Source organism: Centropristis striata, chromosome 10, assembly GCF_030273125.1.
Source record: "Centropristis striata isolate RG_2023a ecotype Rhode Island chromosome 10, C.striata_1.0, whole genome shotgun sequence".
NCBI classification, from domain to species: domain Eukaryota; kingdom Metazoa; phylum Chordata; class Actinopteri; order Perciformes; family Serranidae; genus Centropristis; species Centropristis striata.
Window position 1 is genome coordinate 15,201,646 of NC_081526.1, and position 22,579 is coordinate 15,224,224.

At 37.3% G+C, this 22,579-nt stretch overlaps 1 protein-coding gene and 1 long non-coding RNA gene across 3 annotated transcripts; both read right to left on the reverse strand.

The window, feature by feature from the left end:
- Positions 1-1,397: 1,397 nt before the first annotated feature.
- Positions 1,398-18,064, reverse strand: senp7 (SUMO specific peptidase 7). 2 transcript variants are annotated; one of them, XM_059343186.1, is made up of 23 exons: positions 17,893-18,064; positions 15,360-15,448; positions 14,424-14,489; positions 14,226-14,326; positions 12,693-12,932; positions 11,222-11,346; positions 10,771-10,889; positions 10,128-10,458; positions 9,760-9,920; positions 9,323-9,445; positions 9,202-9,235; positions 7,629-7,856; positions 6,925-7,373; positions 6,506-6,633; positions 5,808-5,924; positions 5,607-5,723; positions 4,910-5,005; positions 4,627-4,817; positions 4,471-4,517; positions 4,333-4,376; positions 4,053-4,121; positions 3,815-3,965; positions 1,398-3,660 (listed from the first exon to the last, which is right to left on the reverse strand). In XM_059343186.1, the coding sequence occupies exons 1-23, from the start codon at positions 17,966-17,968 to the stop codon at positions 3,523-3,525; spliced, it is 3,240 nt and encodes a 1,079-aa protein (XP_059199169.1). In that variant the 5' UTR covers positions 17,969-18,064; the 3' UTR covers positions 1,398-3,522. The 2 variants fall into 2 exon arrangements, with proteins under 2 accessions (XP_059199169.1, XP_059199170.1); XM_059343187.1 differs by lacking the exon at positions 14,424-14,489.
- Positions 18,065-19,848: 1,784 nt separating this feature from the next.
- LOC131979161 (uncharacterized) lies at positions 19,849-22,228 on the reverse strand. The gene is made up of 3 exons (XR_009395030.1): positions 22,093-22,228; positions 20,926-21,012; positions 19,849-20,518 (listed from the first exon to the last, which is right to left on the reverse strand). It is a non-coding gene; the product is annotated as an uncharacterized LOC131979161 (long non-coding RNA).
- Between the last annotated feature and the right edge of the window lie 351 nt (positions 22,229-22,579).

A 22,579-nucleotide genomic window follows, 5' to 3' on the forward strand; every position in this document is an offset into this window, starting at 1 on the left:
TTACTATGACCGCCATCTTAATTCAGTGTGTTACTAGGTGGCATTAGAAACATTCAGGCTGTGAAATCTCATTAGTTTTGCAGGACTTTGATTATAATCTAACCAAAATTAACAAACAAATACAAATTTTGAACTGATTATGTTAGGTGAAGAATTCAGCAAAATAACAAAGATATATATTTTCTGGGAAACATGAATGTTTTTAGAAAATTACACTGCAATCCATCAAAAAAAAAAAAGTTGTTCAGATATTTCACTTAATAAAAGATGATGCATTAGAAGCTGCTCCAATGGCATAAAATGTATAAACTTCCACAGAGAATGCGATTAAAATAAAGTTTCAGTTTTGGATCAAACATTTTGTTGATTTTATTGAAATTGCACTCTGGAGCAGGGCAATATCCAAATTGCAGGAGGTGCAATATTTGTAGAGGCAAACACCATGTCAAAATATAAAATAAAAAAAATGTTATCTTCTGAAGAACAAAAATCTTTGTGTGGTACAGATTCACATAATGATCATTTAAATATATTTTTCAGTGAAAATGAGAATAATGATTCAAAAATGATCATTGCCTCCTAATTGCAATTGCAACATAAGTTTAAAAAAAATTCCAATATCAGGGCCCTGGCCTCCTGTCATTTGGCAAAAGTGTTGCCTGGGCAAAGTAAGTTGAGTATCCTGCAGCACTGTATGCAGACAGTGGACAAGTCTTACTATGCATAAACTTTTGGAAATATAAATGCAGTTGCAAGCTTTTTGGGAACACCTTGCTCACAACTAAAATTCAATGCAGGCATGATTTATTAGACTGCATTACTTTTAGCGAAATGTACCTAATAAATTTGCAACTGACCATAGACATCGTACATGCAGAATGGCTGAAGCACAGCGCCATACAGAACGGGAGGGGGATTACTCAGAGTCAGACCGTTAGGGGATCTGACAGACTGAGACAGTAAATACACATAAGCCGACCGTGTAACCCTTGAACAGATTATATTGGCATTGTAATGTACATGCATTTTAAAATGAAGCATTTTGGCCTGAGAAGAACAAAGTTGGCTCGTCTGGCCAAAAATAGAATTATTAACAGGAATAAGAAAGAAAGGTTTAAGAAAAGGAGCCAAGAAAAACTTCTAATACACAAAAAGGAATAAATCAGCTGATTTACAACACAGACATTAAGTCTCTGTTTAGTTACCAACCTCAAATCCTCATCTTGTTACCAAGCAATAGAAAAAGGTCAAGAGTCAGGACTCCACTCAGATATTTTCCAGTTGGCATTTGTTATAAAATACATCATAGAAAACATACTGTGCTTGTTTAATGCAACTTACCGCAAAGTATGCGGTTCCAAATGAAAATAAAGACAAAAACAACAGAATAACAAGTGTAATTTGGTCTACAAGATTTAATATACCATCAAAACCAAAGATATTTTGGAATCAGCCCCTGAACATTCATCCAACACAATGTCTAAAAAAAACATCATAAATGTCATAAAGTGTTAAAAAAGATATAAACATCCTAACAAAAAGGGGAAAAAGTACAACACTATCAAGACTGAACCCTGCTGAGAAGAATTCAGGCAACAGGACTGAATGTCTCTAAGGTGTTAATTAATTCGGTTTTACATGGAGAGCATACACATGTTAATGTATGTGCACCCCTAAACTTTATGTATTCTTATTAGAATAATTAAGGAATAAAGTTATTCAAGTGAACAAGAAACATACCCTTGTATGATTTGGACTGTATGATTGGGAGCCATTCATCCTTCATTTTGTACCAAAGTATTTTTTCTTAAAGTTTGGGTATTTTTCAATCGGTTATTTTCCCACATTTTTGTTTTAAGGAGAGTCTTAAGGAGAAGGACAGAAGAAATGTACAACCCGATTCCCAAAAAAAGGTGTTTGCTGTGATATAAGAACAGAATGCAATGATCGGCAAATCCTTCGTGAATTACATTCAATTGGATACATTACAAAAACAAGGTATATAATGCTCAAATTAGGAAACAGTTTTTTGTAAATATTTACACTCACTCTGAATGTATACAGCGTCAAAACTTTTTTGTAATTGGAGTTGGAAGTGAAAGAGGTGTGCCGGGAAGAGTTTGTTGTGGAGTTTAGAACTCCAGTTTGCTTGAGGAGTACACCTGGTAGCTGGTTTCAATTGAGGTCGGATCCCATTCCCACCACAAATAAACCACTCCAGACTTCGTTTGGGACTGAACCAAGACCACTTCCTCTAAAATGTCTCTGTGCAGTTGTTTTAGTCCGCAGCAGAGTGCAGTTCCCAAGTTCACACCTGCCCAAATGAACCGCACTAAGCGAAAGCAAATCCAAGTCTGATTTAACTGGACTAAAAAGTGCTGGTTAAAAAAGTACCCCAAGACACAAAAACATGGGAAAATAGGATCCTGAAGGTTTCGTCTAAAACTGAAGCTAGTAGTTTACATTGTAGCACCCACCAACTTTCTAAGGGTCAGTGTGTCAAGTCTGGATGAATAAATAATAATGCCAAAGAGACTTTAATGAACTTCAGGGAACTTCAAGGCCACATGAATACCAGACCTAGTGTTTATAATATGCTATCAGCAAACTAACAAAATACAGTAGTCTGTATTGATAATCTGATATCCCCATTTCATCTAAATTTGCCAATTGATGCAGGCATAATATGATAGCATCCATGTGTCCCAATATGATTTCAAGGTTCATGGCAATACAGAGAGATAAATGATAAAATGCAACAATCAGGTTTATAACAAAGACTAAATTGTCTGTGTTTGTTGTCATTTGTAGAGAATATCATGTTTCCTATGTGGCACTGGGAGGCTAACAGGCTGTCTGAGTGAGGCACTGAGTGACTGAAAGAGTGACTTTTTTGTTCAATGTATCGAGAAAGAAAAAAGGGCTAAACAGAGTTTCATGTTGGGATTCTGATTTCAGTTCCAGAGGGCTTCATGTCTCATTTCAAACTGTATTTGTTCATCAAGGTGCAAAAGATGTAAAGAATGCAACATCAAGTTTTGATTAGCAAACCCACGACTGAGACTGAACTTGAATGTCTAACAAACTTCATCAAAGTGAGTAAACCCAGTGGAAACTCTTCACTATTTGCAGAACAAAATAGGTTTTACTGTTGCTCTACAACTCCCTATGATACTAAATTAAAATAAATACAAATGATAAAATATTTGTCCTAAAAAATAAAAAAAGTCATGGGGTGTACAAACATTTTCATGTCTAGTTACAATCTAGTGTAAAACTCTTTCTGGCTGGTTAGAGAGCCGCCTGTTTATTGTTAAGTTAACCTTATATGCCTTCATATCACTTACAGGATCCACAGATGGTCAGAGGTGTATGTGTTTGGTTTGAGTTAGTGATTTAGACAATAAACAACAGCATCAATGCAAGGGAAATATTTTCAGATCACGCTGAAATGTCCGTCGCTCAGTATGAGCAGTGATTTATAATGGCTACAGGAATGTGATGCACTGAGCAGTACATATTTTATCTGTTACCATCCATGTGTTGTTTTCGGTAAAGGTTTAGTACCAGGTCTCTGATGTCGTCTCGTTTCCTCCGCACCTGCTGCCGTGGAAACCATTGTTGTAATTGGAGAGGAAGATCAAAGTGCACAACAGGGTCCTGAGAACAGAAGCAGAATTAATTTCCCATTGCCGTATAAATGCTTTACATTTTAATGTCACACTGAGTTTTAATCTAAAGGTGGAGATGTAAAGCTGATGCTGATTTCAGACTATGTAAACCTCTGAGAAAGAGATGCTGTCAAGTTCTTTACCTGTAAAAAACTCTCGACGTACTGCAGCAGGTACAGGCCACAGTCACTGCTGTTGTCTTGAAGGGGAACTTTGCAGTGTGAGCTTTGGATCTGATCTGGAACAAAGTCCCTTGTTGAACCACGACGGGCCTCCCATTCTGACTGCAAGTACCTGAGGGACAAATACACGTCATCTTACAAACACACACACACGCGCATGCGTGGCTACAGACAGATGAGTTAAAAGTGTCACACTTACTCCCGCAAGAGTTTGAAGACTCGCTCATGAAGTGAAAGTTTTAGGGAATCCATGATCAGAATACATGGCCTACAGAGAGAAGAGGTACATTTGTCAATGTTTTAATCCACATTAGACATTTTTTTCATTTTCACAGGGTAGCGTACATGCAACTGCAAGCAAGAAGGCCAAGTGTCCACTGCAGAATACATTTTTCAAGAAAGCCAAACCTCAAAAACACAAATCTCTGTGAAAATAACCACAATCCTTTTGTTCTGTGCCTGTCTACCTGCACACTCACCTCTTGCAAATTGTTTTCTTCTTGTATGTTCGCTCTGTGCAGTTCTACAATCAAAGAAAAAATTAGACCGAGCAAAAAAGAAAGACACTAATGGTAAAAAACTAACAAAAAAACATCTGAGTTTGAAGAAGTTTTTACCACTGGACCAGGTGCTGGGTCTTTGGTGGATTGTTCTTGGGGCTTTTCTAGAACACAAGAAACCAAAAATCATACATCAATCATAAACCATAAAATAAAATAATACATGCATGTATCATTTCATCATAGAAGGCATATGTCATTGACTCTAAATACCTGTCTGTGTGGCCATGCTGTCGCTGTGGTTTAATGTCGGAGGTGTAGGTGGTGTCTCTGTGTTTTCATTTGGGCTTTTAGACCCTTTTGCCACCTCTTGTTCCTGTCCCTCATCGTTTGGACCACTCCAGGCCTCAGATTTTGGCTCTTCCAGTCCAGGAAAGCAGATGACAACTAAATACCAGTGAGCCCTAAACAGACAACAGAGCAATGTGATATATAATGTGATGTAGCCGGAAAAACCTGATGTAGAGCACACCTATTCATGGTGTATTCAACTCACTCCTGATTGACAGGCACAAAAACGAAGTCCTTTTCGAAAATGTCCACATGGCGTGTCCACGTCTTCACTCGTTGGTGCCGCCTCTGCCTCTGACAGCTGCAGGCACACAAAAATATTGTAGTTGCATCATAGTTTCACTTACATAGAAATACCTGTAGACAGTAGTAGTGTTTGAAAGTTCAGGCCTAATATCACTGCACCAAGAGTGCTGAGTGGCAGTAAAGCAATTTATTTTATTTTTTTGACTCCCAAAACATTATGTTGAAGGCTACAATAAGATCATTGCTAATGAAGTCATGATGTTTTACCATATTTATTGGCTACTTGTATATTCTTTGCACAGTATATGTACAAAAATTGTGAACGAGAAATGGAGAAAATTAAAATTTTGATAAAAGGGACAGTTCAGATTTTTTTAATTGGGGTTGAATTGGTGGCTTTGAAGAGAGCATTATTGGATCCATAAAACTGAGTTCCCCATCCAAAAGGGCTGTTGAACAGCAAGGAAAGACAGTGAAAATACTCTAAATGTGGCCTACACTTAAATCTGTTAGATTGGTAATACGTAATTAAAAAAACAACAAGAAACACTTTGCAACTGTCAAAGAGACTTTTTCCTGGAGGCTGTACATAGGACACTTGAAAAAGTTCCAGCAGAAAAGATTTGTCTCGTCCATTTTGTGTCGTGATTACTTACGAATCGGTAACGACGCCTTCGCTGGCGTTGTCCCTCCGTGTCAGCTGCTTGTAGAAGAAACTGCTGAAGATGTGGGAGCGCTCGGCCACAGAAGCAGGGGCCTTCTGGAGGAGATATCTGGTTCAAAAACACATCGACACAATCTGTTAAAAAGTGAATCCCTTCTCCACAAAAAAACTAAAAACTAAAAAAGTTGCTCACTTGAGGTAAAAATCAATGATAACATCATTGAGGAAATGCCCAGTATCAAGGCACTGCAGGTCCTCCATTGTGACGGTTATTCCTCCTTTTAGTGGCGGAGGAGGAAACTGGATCAACCTAAGCAGAGGAGGGAGAATGAAGAAGCTCAGTTTACCATGACAGTAAATGACAAGTGTGTGAGCGCACAGAAAAACCATAGATTTGAATCGGATCATCTGCACTGGAAGGCGGACTGTTATTGTTTCAATTATTTAGTAAGGAAGCACTGATTTGGTTATTTTTCCGGACGTAAATGTTTGTCACATGTAATTTGTTCCAGGACTGTTGGAAAATGTAAAAATCTAATTATAATTTCTGTTTCTTTCATTTCTGGCCGTGATAAACGGTTCAATTCTGGGGATTTTCTTTAAAAAAAACCCTTCCAAACCACCACTTGCTTCATAAAGACCATTATAAAAGTAAATGTTTTATCTACCAGTTAGATTCATTCAGAAACAGTTTTAAGTGCAGTGATATTCCCTGGTCTCCAACGTACCTTACATAAAATAAACATCTTAATGAGCTCCATGCAGAGACACAAGGTTTGAATTTTTGTTACGAAGACTGGACTGCATCTGCTGCAAGAATCTTAATTTTGCACATGTGACAACCCCTGCTGGGCATGATAAGCTGCATATACGATGATGTAGGTTACTTGCCTGCGAGCTTGGCCCTGATGTTTATATTTAGCCCAGCTGGAGTCTGGTTTACACAGGGACACGGAGTACGATCCTTTGGTTCTACGATGGCACACCGTGTACACAGGAGGGGGCTCCTCCTTTCTCTTCTGTGGGAGGAAAATCGAATCACAGGAGCAACATTAACTCTGTAATAATTTGATATTGACACGTTTTTCTGAACCAGGGAGTCACAAAATAAATCTTAAGGCGTTAAAAAAAAAGTTTTGCTTAATGTTACAAATTTTTCTCATTCTTGCTGTTACTCACGATTACTTTCTTGGGACTCTATAATAGTACAAAACTCTGGACACAACCAGTAAACATATTTATGAGGTAGATACTGCTTCTTTTTAAGGGCATATACAGCAAAAAGAAAAATAACTCAGGAAAAAACTTACCTCTGAGGGATTTTCCAGCTCTTTTTCTTTCTGGTCCTCCTCTGGTTCGAGGTTTGACCCTGTGTCTTGTTCTGCCGCTGTCTCCAGCTCCGGTAGTGTCTCTTTCTGTGAATCAACCTCCAGCTGGATGAGTGGTGGGGTGTTTCTGTCTGTATCAGAATGTGAAGTATCCTGGTCTGTGTCTAGTCTAGGGTCAGTGCTTTCCAGGTCCAGCAGAGACAGCAGGTGAGAGTCCAGTCCAGTTTTCCTAATCAGATCTATGCTTTCATCCAGAGACAGAACGGGACTTTGAAAGTCTTCCAGACAGCTAACTCCGTCTGCACAATGGATGGATTTTGCATCTGCCAGACTGTTGAGACAGTCGATGTCCAGGAGGGAGCGTAACAAAGCCCCCTCCATTCCCTCCACAGGATGCCTCAGAGTCAGCAGGATGAAGGGGCTCACCTTGTCTATTAAAATAAATAAAATAATCATAAGAGCATTAAATTCACCATGCCGTTTTACATTGAGAGTAATTTTTTTTTGAGACATTCAGCGCACAGTGTGTGATTTTGTGAATTCCATCTTAGCTCTGTCCTTCACAAACATACTGCTTTCACACGGAACCACTGTCAGGTCTAAAGGAACTGCAACCTAAATGCTACAAGTTTACCAAAAACCTTAAGAAATTCTGAAAAGCTGAGGTGTACCCTGAGCAGTCTCACCAGTGTTTGTGGTTCTGTCTTGATTTAAACACAGCTTGAGGAGGTCTTGTTTTATAGCAGCAGCAGCCATTTCTGACACACAAAACAGTAGGACAGCAACAGGGAAAGGCTCGTTGCTGCCCTGGAAAAGAAACTGCCGGTCCTCCAGTTCTTGCTGATCCCACACACTGTACCTCCTCAGTTCTTTACGCTCCAAGGTTAACATCACCCCCAGCTGTTCATCGTCATCTGTGGAGAAAGAGGTGGTCAGGTTAGCTAGCTGTTAGTGTCTGTATCTGATGCCTCTTATATTTCAATAGAATACCTTACATGCAAAAAAAACAGACCTCATGTGTATACCTTGCATGGCAGAAAAAGCATTCAATCAAAGCAAAGAAAGCAAATCGAATATCCTGCAGATTTAAGCTTTCCTCTGCAGATGTACCAGTGCTCCCACTAAAGACGCCTGAATACAGCTTTAGAGCTATCCTGACCAAGTGTAGTACATCCTACAAACATTATTTTTTGAAGCACAGAAAACCCAGTGCACACCAGGAATGTATAGATCATCTTCGTCTGATGCAAAATTATAAAAATGATGTCCAACTAAACTAATGAATTAAGATCTAGCACCCTGGAATATAAATGAGTTTACAGCTGTGCACATGCACATAATCTGGTGATTCACATTACTTTCTTCTAATTGGGCTTCATAGAAAACCTGTGTCATAAGTGTCTATGCCAGTCAGAATTTAGCCACAGTGGTGCTTTAGCTAAAAGCTACATCAGCGTCATAAAAATTCTGACAGTGCTTCAGTTCTTCTTTTCAACATAAACCTCACACATTGCATATCCAAGTGTAACAGGAAAGGGGTAGGTTGACCGACTTTCTACCAGTGCCAAGCCTGCTTGGTTATTGGAGAACCAATCGAAAGAGGGTAGGACTTAAAATAGCTCATTTAGCACTATAAGCAATTTACAGCTGAAGCTTATGGAGTATCTGGTCAAACACCAAAATAATATGTTTATTAATGTGAAGTCTGAAGGGATCATGAATTACGGCAGTCCATCCAATAAATTGAAAGATGTTTCTGTCCCAACCAAAGTGGTGGATAGACAGACACACATCCTGTTAATTCTTACTTGGGTAAAGGAATCAGACATTAGTCATTTGTTTTTCAGAAACAAAGTTGTTCAATGTAGTTTATCAGAACAAGAAAGTTAGCTTAGTTTTGTCCAAAATGTTTTACACTACCAATATGCAGTCTTCTTCTTACACACCAATTTCCAATCTCAAGGATTTAACACCTAAGTTCCCTGAAAGGGAGATTTCACCGGCTCAGAGGGTGAAAGTGCACTAGGGCCTTGAGGGCCTTAGCCAGGACCACACACACACACATACACACACATACACCTACACTCCTGCTTCTGAAATAGACCACTAAGCTGAGAGTGGATGGTGTGCAGACAGCATGACCAAAACAAGGAGTTCATACAACCCAGACCAAAGGGCTCAGGCAGGCCACAGCCTCTTTACAGACACAGTGATTACACTAAGTTAAGACATTAAAAATCACATTATTTTTAGGATTACCTGTCACTGGGATGATGATTTCTTGATCTAATATCTGTGAATGAAGAGTAAAAAATATGTCACACGTCCTGTCCTGAACTGAATGTGATCAGCAAATTATGTTTTGGTTTATGCAAGTTACCATCATGTCTCCATTCGATTTTGCTTGGTAACCTCCATAGTGCAGCGTGGAGAAGGAGTAATCCATACTGGTGGTGGGAGGAACCGCTACTGAAGGAGGAAGATTTACAACTACATGCAAAACCTGCAACACACAAATACACACAGTTTGGAGGAAATGGTGAAAACAGTAATACACAATAATAGCACAATAACAATGAGACCTAGCTTTAAGGTCAAGTAATGTACTTTAAAACAATATTTCTATTGGTATTTATTTCAATATTGCAGAGCCAAAAAGTGTAGGATTTTAAACAACCTTACTTTGGTCCCATCTAGTGGTAGTGACAGGTATGACACTGTAGCTGACAGCAATGCACGCTGCTACTTTTTTTGTATTTTAACAAAGCAATTTACTCAGGAGGTATCAAAGATAATATAGGGACACATTCTGCCTACCTGCATGTCCTGTATGTTAGAAGCTTCTTGCTCTTCATCCAAAGCTTCCTGCAAGGATTCACTCTGTATTACTTCATCTTCCACAGTGACCAGTGTTTGGCCCACTGTGCTGCAGGGCCGAGGAGCATCATGGCTCCCCTCATCATCACTGGACAGCACAACTGAAAGAATGAAGAAAAAACATGTGAGGCCAAGTGTGAATTTTACATGGGAGTTATGCCACGTTACTGCTTTAAAAATCAAACACACACATGCTCTTGATTAACACTGCAAAAAAGGAGGTGTAATGGGAAACACAGAGGTGTTAAGATGCAGGGGAAGTGAAGCAAGGTATAGAAGGTTATCTCATCCTGTGTTGGTGTACTCACTGGGTTCATAGGGGCTGTTTGCGGCCGTGTTGTCCTGGCTAGAAGAAAGATTTTGTTGGGGGGTACCAATGAAGTCTCCAGCCTCCACATCAGGACTGATGATCGGGACCAGAACCTCCGTTTGATCATCTGCTCCCACCGTGAACTGTACAATGGTTCGGTCCAGGCTGTCCAAATCTACATCTTCTCCACTTTCCTCCAGATAAATGTGTGTCGAAGCCGGTCCTCCATCTCTTCCGTCTTCTCCAGTGAGCCGAAGCACACTCTCGCGGTGGCGTTTGGGGCTGCCTGTCCCATTGCAGTGGGAACCTGCATCCTTTCTTTTCCTCTTCTGTTGAGCACACAGTATGCACCACTTCAGTTTTGTGCAAAATAATTGCATTGTTTTTGTCAGAGGAACTTAGACATAGAACATTAATATACTGCAAATATTTCACAACAAGGTCAAACAAGCGGTGAATAAAGACCTCAATCATGTTGTGCAGAACAGACATATTTAAAACATACACTATAGTCTAGCGAAGTGTTGTGCCTATACTTACAAATAATGAAACAAAAAACAAGGTGCCTGGGTTTTTGCTTTAGGCCTTCTGTAGGAAATCTTTATCATGTTTACTTTGTGGTGACCCTGAACGGAACTTACTGAACTGTGTTGCACTTCTTTTTCTGGATCAGTCCACCTGTCCTTCATCCTAGTTCGGGGGAACTCATCACAACTTCCTCTGTCCTCAGCAGGCTCCCAGCTCACTGACAACCCACAATCTGTATGAGCCAGAGAAACAGAAAAATAAATGGCTATGTTTTAGACTGAGATATGCATGTATGGGAAACAGTGAGTAAATTTAGCTGTGTTTTATTTTACAGAACTATAAAGTTTAGCATGCGTATATTTACTTAGGAAACAAGGCCAGAATTATCAATTAACATTTCCCATTGGAACCCTTAAATAAGTGAAATGTAAGCATGATGCTGAGTCATTATAAGCAATAAAGTCAAAGCGTCAACCAAAAACAACAGCAGAATAATCCAGTGAAGTACAATGGAGTTAAAGTGCAGCAGCACAAAAGCAAAAGTGTTTCTGAATGTTAACGCACCTACAACTTCAGCAAATTTAAAGTCGTCTCCGTTGTCTGTTCCGATTATAACCTCCTTAATATCCTTTTGTTCTTCTTTGTCCACTTCATCATCAACATTTTGCGAACTTCTCCTGAGTCTTGACCTGAAGATACAAAGAAGTAACACCATGTTCTGATTATGCTGGATAGCAAAGTCACATAAAGTAGTGTGGAACTTTATATACTTAAAATGTACTTAACAACACAACATCCAAGACTAAACAAAAAAACACATATTTGAACTAGAATCTCAAGTTGTGAAATCTTTCTGTGTGGTATTATTCCAAATGAAATAAACACATTTTCTGCCTGGAAAATACATTAAGCCAAGTATTTTGCAGACCAAGCCAAACTCCATTAAAAGGAAATTTCTCCTTAAACTTATCGAAAACAAATGACCCTAATAAAGAACACCTCCTAATGTTTTTGTGGCTATTTTTGGTCATTATTCACAGGTCTATGTGAAAACCCTCCTGACTGTTTAAGTTTATTTCCTAACAGTATAAGATCATTAGAGTCAACTTTTTTTTTAAAGCAGGTCCCATTTATGCCTGACATTATTCACTGTCTGTTATTTAATGGTGTAAGTTTCCTTTTCTCTTGTGCAACTCTTTAACTATGGGATTATTATTGCAGAGATGCTGTAATTCCCCTAGAAATAAAGCTCAGCAGTGCATACACCAAATGTGGAACTGTCAGCCGCTTGACACCCTGAGACCCACAAAGACTTTATGCCATACATCTCTATTACAAAAAAAGGATAGTAACTGAGTTATGACAATCTAAAAAAGAAAAAAAAAGAAAAAGCATTATCAAAATATGATTTTGGTGTCAATCATGTTTGCATGGCCTGTCACAGCTACTTTTTGTTGGATGATATATTGCACCAGAAATAAGTTTCATTTTAATAACGATAATATAATAGCATAATAATGCAAGCACTGTACACCCTTTCAAAGAGCAATCAACATTTCATTCTTAAGGATATTCAGACACTGGAATAAGAATGTGACAAAATCTTAAAATATCCATAATAAATAAAACAAATCAAACAAACTACCATGTTGGGACACCTCATCCATTGATGGAGTATTTTGTGCTCAAGAGGAAAGTACGGCGGTGGGTCATGTGTTGGGTCAGGAAGTCATAGACCCTGGCCAAGAAATAGCTCTGCACATTACTACAACTTGTTCTTACACTTCATAATTCATATAGATTAAACAAAAATATGTGTTCATCAGTGACACTAGAGGAGCTGGTAGAGGAATTACAAAAGGAGTAAGGGTTGTGCCCCCCCCATTTCCAGTCTTTATACTACTTACTGTAGCTTAAAGTTAATAGGAAAATAGGATAGTGGTATCAGTGTTCTCCTTCAGCTCTCAGCAAGAAGGCAAAAAAGTGTATTACCTCAAATAAAAAAAAACTATCCTTTTCAACAAGAACTCCCTACCTTTGAGCAGGGGATGAGGTGGTCTTCTGGTTGCTTTTAGGGGTAATGCTCTTGATTTTATCATTCTTGGGCCTCAGGTCTCTGCTGATCAGGGACTCCTCTCTGCATCGACCACTCTCCCTCTGCGTACTCGTGTACACTTGTCCTTGATTTCCCAAAGTACGACGTCTTATTCTTTCGATATACGCCTGCCCCTTTTCTGTCTTTAGGACATCAGTCAGGATCAGACAGGGCTTCCTCCTACAGGATAAAACACAGGAATTATTCTCAACTTTTCTACAGCTGCGTCTTCTCTGTAACATTGTGCCATCCTTTAAGGTATTTTCACTTATAGTTCATGTACCGTCGCAGGTCAGATTTTGTGTATACCAGCTGATCAAGAGGGAGGGGCGTAGATAAGCAATGTGTGCTTGCATGATAAGTTTTGCCTTGAGTCATGGTGCTTATAAGTAACATTTTTATAAAGTAATGCAACTTGGAGCAATGTGCAAGTTGAATAATGTTCACACAAACAAACATGAGAGAGAACCTGATCTTCTTTAAAACCTGGAGCAACTTAGACAAAACTTTGAACACAACACACAAACAAACTCAGTTGTGTGATCACAGAAGTATATATCACATTGAAATACCATAATTTGAAACCTGGTATTTATGGAACATGCAGGAATGATGAGCCATGGTTTCACAGCACTGCACCATGTTTGTAACACTGAAAACTTTCCGTTTTCAACCATGAGTTTTATAAAAGCCAAAGTGGTATTTAGCACTTTAGCAAGTGTGATTTTTAGTCATTGTGGAAAAATAATTACCCTAGTTTCAAAAATTGGGGAAAATATATATTTGTTTTTAAAAATAAAGTTACCTCTCAAGAATTAAAATGATGTCATATGACATAAATTAATCAAAAATGCCCTGATTAATATTGCTTATGAAAAAAAATTAACATTGCTCTTAAGCACTTAAATAAGAATCCTAATGCAGGATGAGAGCCCCATCTTGTGAAAGTTTAAGAAACTGCAATGAGCTGCAAAGGCAAGGCAGGTTCTGTCTGACCAGAACGCTTTGACTGATGTCCAAAACAGTACTCTAGTGCTCCATTTCTATGTTGTTGGGGTTTTGTTTTTGTTTTGTTGCATTATTCAAGAGTGAGAGAATAAGATCCTTGTGCTCATGGTCGATGAAAGAGAAGCACCCAAACATGAAGGCAAGTCAGAAACTGAAGGACATCTACTTTCTGGACTTTTCAGTGTGACTTATTTTTAAATGTGTCAACAGTGTTCACAATTATGTCAGTGGTCCACTAATGAACTAAGTTGAGATAAGTGATTTAGTTGTAACAGGTAACCACGTTTGATGTGTTGTAGTTTGTGTGAAAAAGGTAGAAAAAATCACAGCCAAGCCGAGAAGATCGTCTGAACTGTAGGAAAGCTTGGGGGAAAAAATGTTTAGTCCTAACTGATAGGCAGAAAAATTACCAGATATTTCAGTCTGAAATCAACAGCCTAAACTCTGTCATCGGCTGCTGCTTACCTGGACATTTCCAACGTTATATGCTCAAACAGCGTGGATCCATTTTTATGCGTTGAATCACTATGTCTGCGTTTGCAACCTGCAAATGCAGTCCAGGGAACCTGTTAAAGGGAGGGAAAGGGATGCAAGTTTCAGGATTGATCCAGAATCCAGAAGAGCCTGGACACCACCATTACATTTGTGACTGTATGGCTGTACCTGTCTTTCTAACTTCTCACACTCTGGTGAAAGACATGGCATGGAGATTTTGAGTGGGTTTTCCATCTAAAATTCACAGGGTGGTTAGTTACTATGCTTGTATCAAATGAATGACAAGAGACAGCCCAATCGTCGTAGCTCTTTCTTAGATTTAAATAAAAATAAATAAAAAAACAGCAAGCATGAAAGAGCAAAGCTTGTGACTTTGGTATTAAAGCAGCATACATAATTCTGTTAGCTGAATCGACAGGTAGTAAATGGGCAACCATCTTAATGATTTAATTATCTTTTTAGGCATAAATACCAACTTTCCCCAGTTTCAGCTTCTTATGAATCATTTGTGTTTTAGTCTGTCGGTCAGACAAAATCATTTAAAGACACCAGCTTGGGTTTTACAACATTTTCTTTTGTTCTGTTTATTGGGTTTTCAATTGGCAACATCAATGTACATTTGAATGCAACATTCACTGTAAGTATACATTTGCACATATTTAGACAATGGAATGCAACATTTTAAGACATGTAATACTTTCTCACATTTTATAGGTCACACACTATAAAATAATGAAAAGAATTGTAAGTTGCAACCCAAGTAGCAGCTCATTATGGTAACTGTAGGATAGTAGCAACTTTGATGATGCAAAAGTTGCTGATTGAAGTCGTTTATGCTTTAGTGGTCATTAGGCCTGCTCTTACTGAGATCTAGTTCCTGCTCAGTGATTAACAGAATTTAGCAAAAAAGCAATCATAAAAGCATGCCTGTGTGAGAGTAGAGCCATTAAACAATCCCAGAACTGTGACCAGCACACGCTATGATTGGAAGCCATAAAGCAAGCGTCACCACAGGATCTTGGCAGGATGACAAAGCAATTTAAGATGCACGCTAAAAGCTCAAAAGTTCACATGTATGTCATCAAAAACATAATTCACACATACCAAGTTATCCTTGTCGACCTTGAAGGGAATAGTTAAGGCTCTTCTTCGCTCCATCATGGTCCAGTGTTGGGTAAGACACAGCAAGAACACTGCAGGAAAAACATGCACAAAAAATTATAAACTGTCCTTCTCTGTAAAAAGTAGTCAAACTCTGTATTACAAGGTGGTCAGGAACATCTATGCCATATTTAAGGACAAGGTAAATCTTTTTGATTAGGAAATGGGTCCTACATGGCCTAGGCGGCTCAATTAAGTAATGTCCACCAACATGGATTCGAATGAGATTGTTAAACACTTACCAAAATGCTAATAAAACTTAGGGAACTGAAAGAAGAACTGAAATTGTATCAAAATCATAATATGGACTAGTGCAATACACACAATAAAATATAAATACAATTATTAATGATTGTAAAGTGAAGTGGTGCTGCAAGCTATCCCAGCCTGCAAATGATATTTTACAGACTTTGTATGGTACACATCATTGCATAAATTAATAACAGCATGATCATTTTAAAATGTATTACATTTTTTAAAATAAGAATGGCGCAAAAATGATCATTCCCCATCAATATTAAAAACATTGCAAGTGCAATTTCAGTCAAAATAATAAAAATGATTTTTTTTCACCATTGAGGCCCATTTGTACACAATGATCACAAACAAAAAGCACATGTAGTAGTACTTGTTATATATAAGAGTAGGTAACATCCTTTAGAAACCAAAATAATTATTCACTCTTATGGACATTAAAAAATGTAAGGATAAAAAAAAAAAAAAAAAAAAACACAGGGTAGTGTTAGAAATAATCTCTTATTCTGTCTCTGTGGGTGGGGGTATGCATGCATAATTTACTAACTGTGTATGTAACCTCTCTCTGTGCATTTATAGATTAATAATGCAAGATACTTTGCTAAAATGATCATGTGTTAATATTGTTTTCAAACTATGATTCCTCTAAATACATTAAACTATATAATACATTACATTACATTACGTCAGATAATTGAATCTTTAAGGTTTCCTCAATGCATTTCTCAACAGCAGTTATCTGAAAGCTGTATGACGTTTTACACTGATGTTTTATAAAAATCATAATCAAATACTTATGAATGCCAAATAGTAGAAATGTATGTATGTATATAACTTGTATAGAATGTATGTATATGTATGCATATTCTTTATTATTCTTTACAGATATAGCTGCATACAGCTAAAAAAAATAAAACAACAAACAAACATTTTACTTATATGTAAAGATATAATTATGCATATAAAAAGGAATCTATAAAAAAAGCAGACACATTTGTAAACAGGACAATAGTACAATGCTGCAGAGTGCATAAGGTGCAGAAATAAATTAAAATGATTAACACAGCAGGTGACTTAATATGTTGGAGAAAGATGGTAACAACGTGCTATGGTTTATATTTCACAATTATGATATATCGCCTCACTGTTAAAATAATCGCCTATGTCATTTTTGGTAAAAATTGGGGTTTTTTTGCCTTAATCATCTCCTCATGACGCCGTCCACCTATGGTGAAATTGCCTACATCCTCGGTTGATTAGATCATGTGATTTTACCCCTTAAAGATCATCACTTCTTTAACAATTTGCCACATTGTTAGGCATCAGATAAGAACCCAGCAAAGAAGAGCTAGATGGAGATTGTTTAGTTATCAGTTTAGTTTATCAGTGTTTTATTGTTGACACTTATATACACTTACACTTTATATATATACACTTACACTTTATATATATATATATATATATATATATATTGGTAACACTTTAATCTAAGGTGTCTACATAAGAGTGACATGAGCATGTCATAAACATGACATGGGATGTGTCATGAACATTGATGACACTTTGAAGCAACATTAATGCTCATGGTACTTGTCATGTCATGTTTCTGACAGGCTTGTATGACTCCTATGTAGATAACTTCAAATAAAGTGTTACCATACCTTGCTTAAGTCACAAAGGCATGTTCAAAAAATTGCCTAAGTCATTTATTTCTCTTCAGTTACATACAGTGTACACACAGACATGTAAATTTACACACAGTGTTATTACTATGCCAATAGCCATCCTTTGTTACATCCTTTTTGAGGGAAATGATCAATAAATGTCATATGTTACACTTTTGGTGAAGTTTTTTGTGTTTCCTGCAAAACTTGAAAAAAAATGAGTTAGGCGATTATTTTAACAGGATAACAATATGCATTTTAAAAAACCGGTGTGTAAGGCATAAAATATACAACTTCGGGCTACAATTTAGGTTGCACACGTGTGACGCTAATTACCTATCCTAAAAAAGGACACCCGTATTACAGCCCTTACAATGAACAACCCCACAACGACCACCTGTTTGTTTTTAAAGTTGATTTCCCTTTAAACACACAACAGAAAGCAACAACAAAAAAACCCTCATCAGCTAATCATTGCCAGCGTAAGCCGACAGAGCTAGCCTGCTAATGTTTCCTGATCTATGATGCTAGCTGAAGGTAGCAGAGACGAAGCTTACCTTCGGCCCGGGGCTTCTCTCGAAGATAACAGGGAAAATAAGGATAATTTAGACAACTATTTCCACACGTTCGCATTCACAGGAAGCTTGCAAACGCTATAGGGACACATTGTGCCGTGCTCGTTTTGGTAATATCACAGCAGGCGCCCCACTGTTCCTTAGCAACATCCGGTGAGCACCGGAAGTGCACCAGAAAACAAGGAGGTGAACAGTGATGTTACGGGGACTGGAGTCGAGCCCGCCTTTTATTATAGTGGTAGAAGATAACACTTCATAAATTGCCATGCAGGTATCGTCACCCTGTTAAAATAATCGCCTAACTAATTTTTTAAAAAGTTTTGCAGGAAACAAACCAAAAATGTAACACATGACATTTATTGATCATTTCACTCAAAAAGTATGTAACAAAGGATGGCTATTGGCATAGTAATAACACCGTGTGTAAATCATGTAACTTAAGAGAAATAAATTAATGCAATTTTTTGAACATGCCTTTAGGACTTAAGCAAGATATGGTAACACTTTATTCTGAAGGTGTCTACATAAGTCACACAAGCCTGTCAGAAACTTGACATGACAAGTATCATGAGCATAATGTTACTTCAAAGTGCCGTTAATGTTCATGACACATACCATGCTCATGTCACTCTTATGTAGACACATTCAAAATGAAGTGTTACCATATCTTGCTTAAGTCCCAAAGGCATGTTCAAAAAATGTAAAATCACATGATCTGATCAACTGAGGATGTAGGCGATTTTACCATATGTGGTTTAGGAAAAAAAAACAATTTTGACAAAAAATGACTTAGGCGATTATTTTAACAGTGTGACGGTATTTTAGTGAAATAGCAGGTGTAATACCACAGTGTAAGAATAGAAGAAATTATGATGAAATCGTACTTCAGTAAAAGTAAAAAAAAAATTCAAAAAAAGTCTAGGCATAAATATATACCCTTAACAAAAAGTAAAAATAAAATAGCCTACTCATTATGCAGCATGACCTGTTCAATCATATACTACTGGATAAATAGTATACATTTATTTGCACCAATCCTATTTGATAATTTTTAAAGATTTTTTCATTCATTTTCTTATTTTTTTTCTTATACTACTAATTGTATAATTTATTTGCAGCAATCATACAGCAGCTTTTATGTATTTTGTATTGTTTCTTATACTACTATACTAAAAATGAATAGTATACATTTATTTGCAGCAATCCTATTATTATATTATTGCTGAGGGGGGTTTATGAAGAATTTCCTTTAAATTTTTATTATACCTTTACTACTCATTATCACATTCATAAGTCACCTTAATCTTGCCAGGGCTGGGAAAGGGAGTCAGCCATGGTGTGATAATAGGTTGGGTTTCTTTCTTTTTTATGTTGAGTAGCCAAATGCTATCCACAATCATATCTCACTGGATTATACTAATGCAATAATAGCATAAATGTATTAGCAGCAGTCCAATTATATAGATATATTTTGTTTTTCCTTATACTCCTATACTATACTTACTTGTATTGTAAATTAAACCAGCGTTATATTCCACAAGGGTCTGTGAAGCTGCAAAGTATCAGGGTCTTACAGTAAGAGGTATTATTATAAAATATGCAAGTCTGAAAACCTTTACCTATTTGCACAGACACTCATTTTTAGATGAGTTATTTAGACAAACACTCATGATCAGCATCAGCCCCAACATATATATTTTTATATTTGTATTATATTATTTGACTTGTCATAACAGGAGTGGCACAACTGTCACTAATATGATTGAAGTTGGTTTAATCAAAATTAGGTTTTCCCTGTTATTATCATCATTTGTAGTTACATCTGTGCCTTTCCTACTATGACAAGTCAAAAAGTTATTAAACGTTTCAATTTCCTGGTCATTACACCTGGCCTCATATCAACAACGTTTATGGAAATATAAAAACATCACCACTGTAACAACTTTTTTTAGAGTATTTATTTACTGATAAAGCAGCACAAACATCAGGCCTGCTCAGCCCCTGGAGAGAGGTTGGTGAGTCAGCCTTCACACACTGCAGTACGTAAATACAGGCCTTTTCCCAGAGAACATGCTGACTACAGAATTAATGCAATAACATAAATGCCTCCATTATATTCAAGGGCCCATAGTAGGCCATTGTGTGTGGAGTTGTTTTCCTATGGTAAGTCAACATGTCTGCTGTGAAAAAGGCCTGAATGTGTCATTAGGAGCTGGACATTAGCCTCTGAGTACAGCATGGACACTGGAAAGCAGTGTAATAATGACATTTGTATTGTAGTCCAAAATGGCCTGTTTATACAATTTCTATTTTGAACAAATTAATGTTGACCATTGCATGTAGTTGATTCTATATGTACAAGAAATCATCCAGGATAATTTATTATTGTCCTGTAATGCAAAAATACAAAGATGGCAAATTATATTTTTCCATGGCAGCGATTGTCCCAGTGTCCAGCATGATCTTTAACGTCAGGAGCCACATTCCTGCAACGCTGTCTCTGAGGACGGCCCTAAGCTTGTTGCTGCGCCAACACCTTCCTCAGGTACTGGGCGCAGTGCCATGGCTGGGGCGTTTCCTTTCAGCTCCCGTCCTGCTTTCATTTCAGCTATGAGGAAAAGAAAAGGCCACTGTGAGTCACTGGCATGTGCCGTATAATGCTCCCCTAATCTCATGGACCTGCCTCTTGACATAATTATAAAATTAAGAATGATGATGTTTGAGCAGGTTGCTAAACAAAGTGATATTTGATCAAGTTTGGCACAGAAGGTTTGAAAAAAACAAAAGACTTGAAAGAAAATTTGTCATTGAGTTACGCAGGACGCTGTTAACATTTAAGGCCTGGTTCTCTAAATAGATTATAAGGTAAACAGTACTGAAAACACCAAAATAGCTGCATGGATCATACAGTCAAAGTAAACAGTTACACATTTCTCTTTAGTGTCTACACACAAGGTTAATTTTTTCTACTGGTCTTCAAACTCTGACTTTCCCTGTTCCTTTTCCTGACTTTACCTGCACTACATGGTGTTATGATGGGCTTTTCCACTTGCTCCTCTCCAGTGATGGAACCCCGGATCTTCCGGACCACGTAGAGACTAGCTAGGATGAGAAACAAAAAATCAAAACATGTACTGTAAATAAGCACATAACATTAAAAACATTTCTTTAAAGAAAACAATACACATAGGCCATGTATAACTATTATTAATATGTTGTTGTTGTTTTTTCATATTAACTGTCTTCACATATTGTATCTTTAGAGGTTATATCATATACTTAAGCATAAGCAGCAACAACATATGTAGAAATACAGTGATGCATTAAAAATGCTGAGTATAAGCATCAAGATTTGTAATGACTTTATAAGTACAAACTCATTATGCAGAGTGACCTGTTTCAGTATTATTACTGATCCATTCATGTATGTATATTTAATGCTGCTGCAGGTCAAGATGGGGCTAATTTTAATTACATTATATGTTTCTGGGTAGCACTTAATCGATAATAATACATCAAAATTTAGAGATAATGTATTATACCGATAAGCTGAAAACTAGGGTTTTAACTCAAGTGGTATACCACAATGTAGAAATACAATTCTTGAAGTCTTGCATTAGTATAAAAGTATTCGAATCAATATTATAATTTAAACTGCCAAAAGTAAAACAACTCGTCATGTACAACAGTCAACTTCAAAATCATACATACTATATTTCTGGATCATGATTATTAGTGCATTAATATGTAACAATAATTTAATGTTACAGCTGGTAGATGTTGAGCTAATTTCAACTGCTGAGTAGCTTAATCTATAAAAACATATATCAAAAGTTATACTTTGCATAAATAATTTGAAGAAAATACAGTAACTGAAGCTAACACGTAAATGTAGCAGTGTAAAAGGTACAATATTTGTGGAAATGTGGTGTAGAAGTAGAAAGTGGCTTCAAATGGATTTACTCAAATTAAGTACGAGTACCTCAAAATTGTGATTAAGTAGCCTACTATACTCGAGTAAGTGCTTTAATTACATATAGCGTCACTGGATATCAAAGCTAAGTAAACGATAGCCTGATCGATACTAACAGGAAGAAACCAAAACATCAGTGTCTCCCTTTGGCGTGGGCGCGGTCAGTTTAAAATCTTTAAATATACAAAAAAACGACAAACAAATCCTACCTTTTATGATCAGTCAGACCATGGTTGTTTACTGGTTGAACCTGTTGCGTGGTGGTGAGACCACTGGTGAGATAATCTTCGTTGCGATGTGCGAGTAAATGTTGCTCTTTGTACCGTCAGCTGTCTTGTATTTATAGCTGTGCATATCTGTTACAAAACACGCAGCCAATTACACACCGCGAATCATTTCGGGGGCGGGACTTAAATCCCCCAGCTGCATTCTGATTGGATGAGCTTATCTGTTACACAAAATAACATAAACGACGGTCATGACACACATCCGCAGAAAAGAGGATTGTGATTAGACAGGTTTTGCAGGAAAAAGACCTGGTTAGGTCAGGTGTCCTATTCCAGCATAATTAATAAGATTCTTAAAAAAAAAAAGCTGTTTTAATTTAAAAAATTAATCTGTAGACCGATGTTAAGTGGTACTATTACAGAAAATGGACATGGCACAGTTCTGAACGATGTGAAGGTATGTGAGAAG

Coding starts and splice junctions, on each gene's coding strand:
- senp7 (XM_059343186.1), bottom strand. CDS start 17,968: ATGCGAACGTGTGGAAATAGTTGTCTAAATTATCCTTATTTTCCCTGT. Junction 5,925..6,505: donor CATCAGGGCCAAGCTCGCAG/GCAAGTAACCTA, acceptor TCCTCTGCTTAG/GTTGATCCAGTTTCCTCCTC. Junction 4,518..4,626: donor CAGCATGGCCACACAGACAG/GTATTTAGAGTC, acceptor CTTGTGTTCTAG/AAAAGCCCCAAGAACAATCC.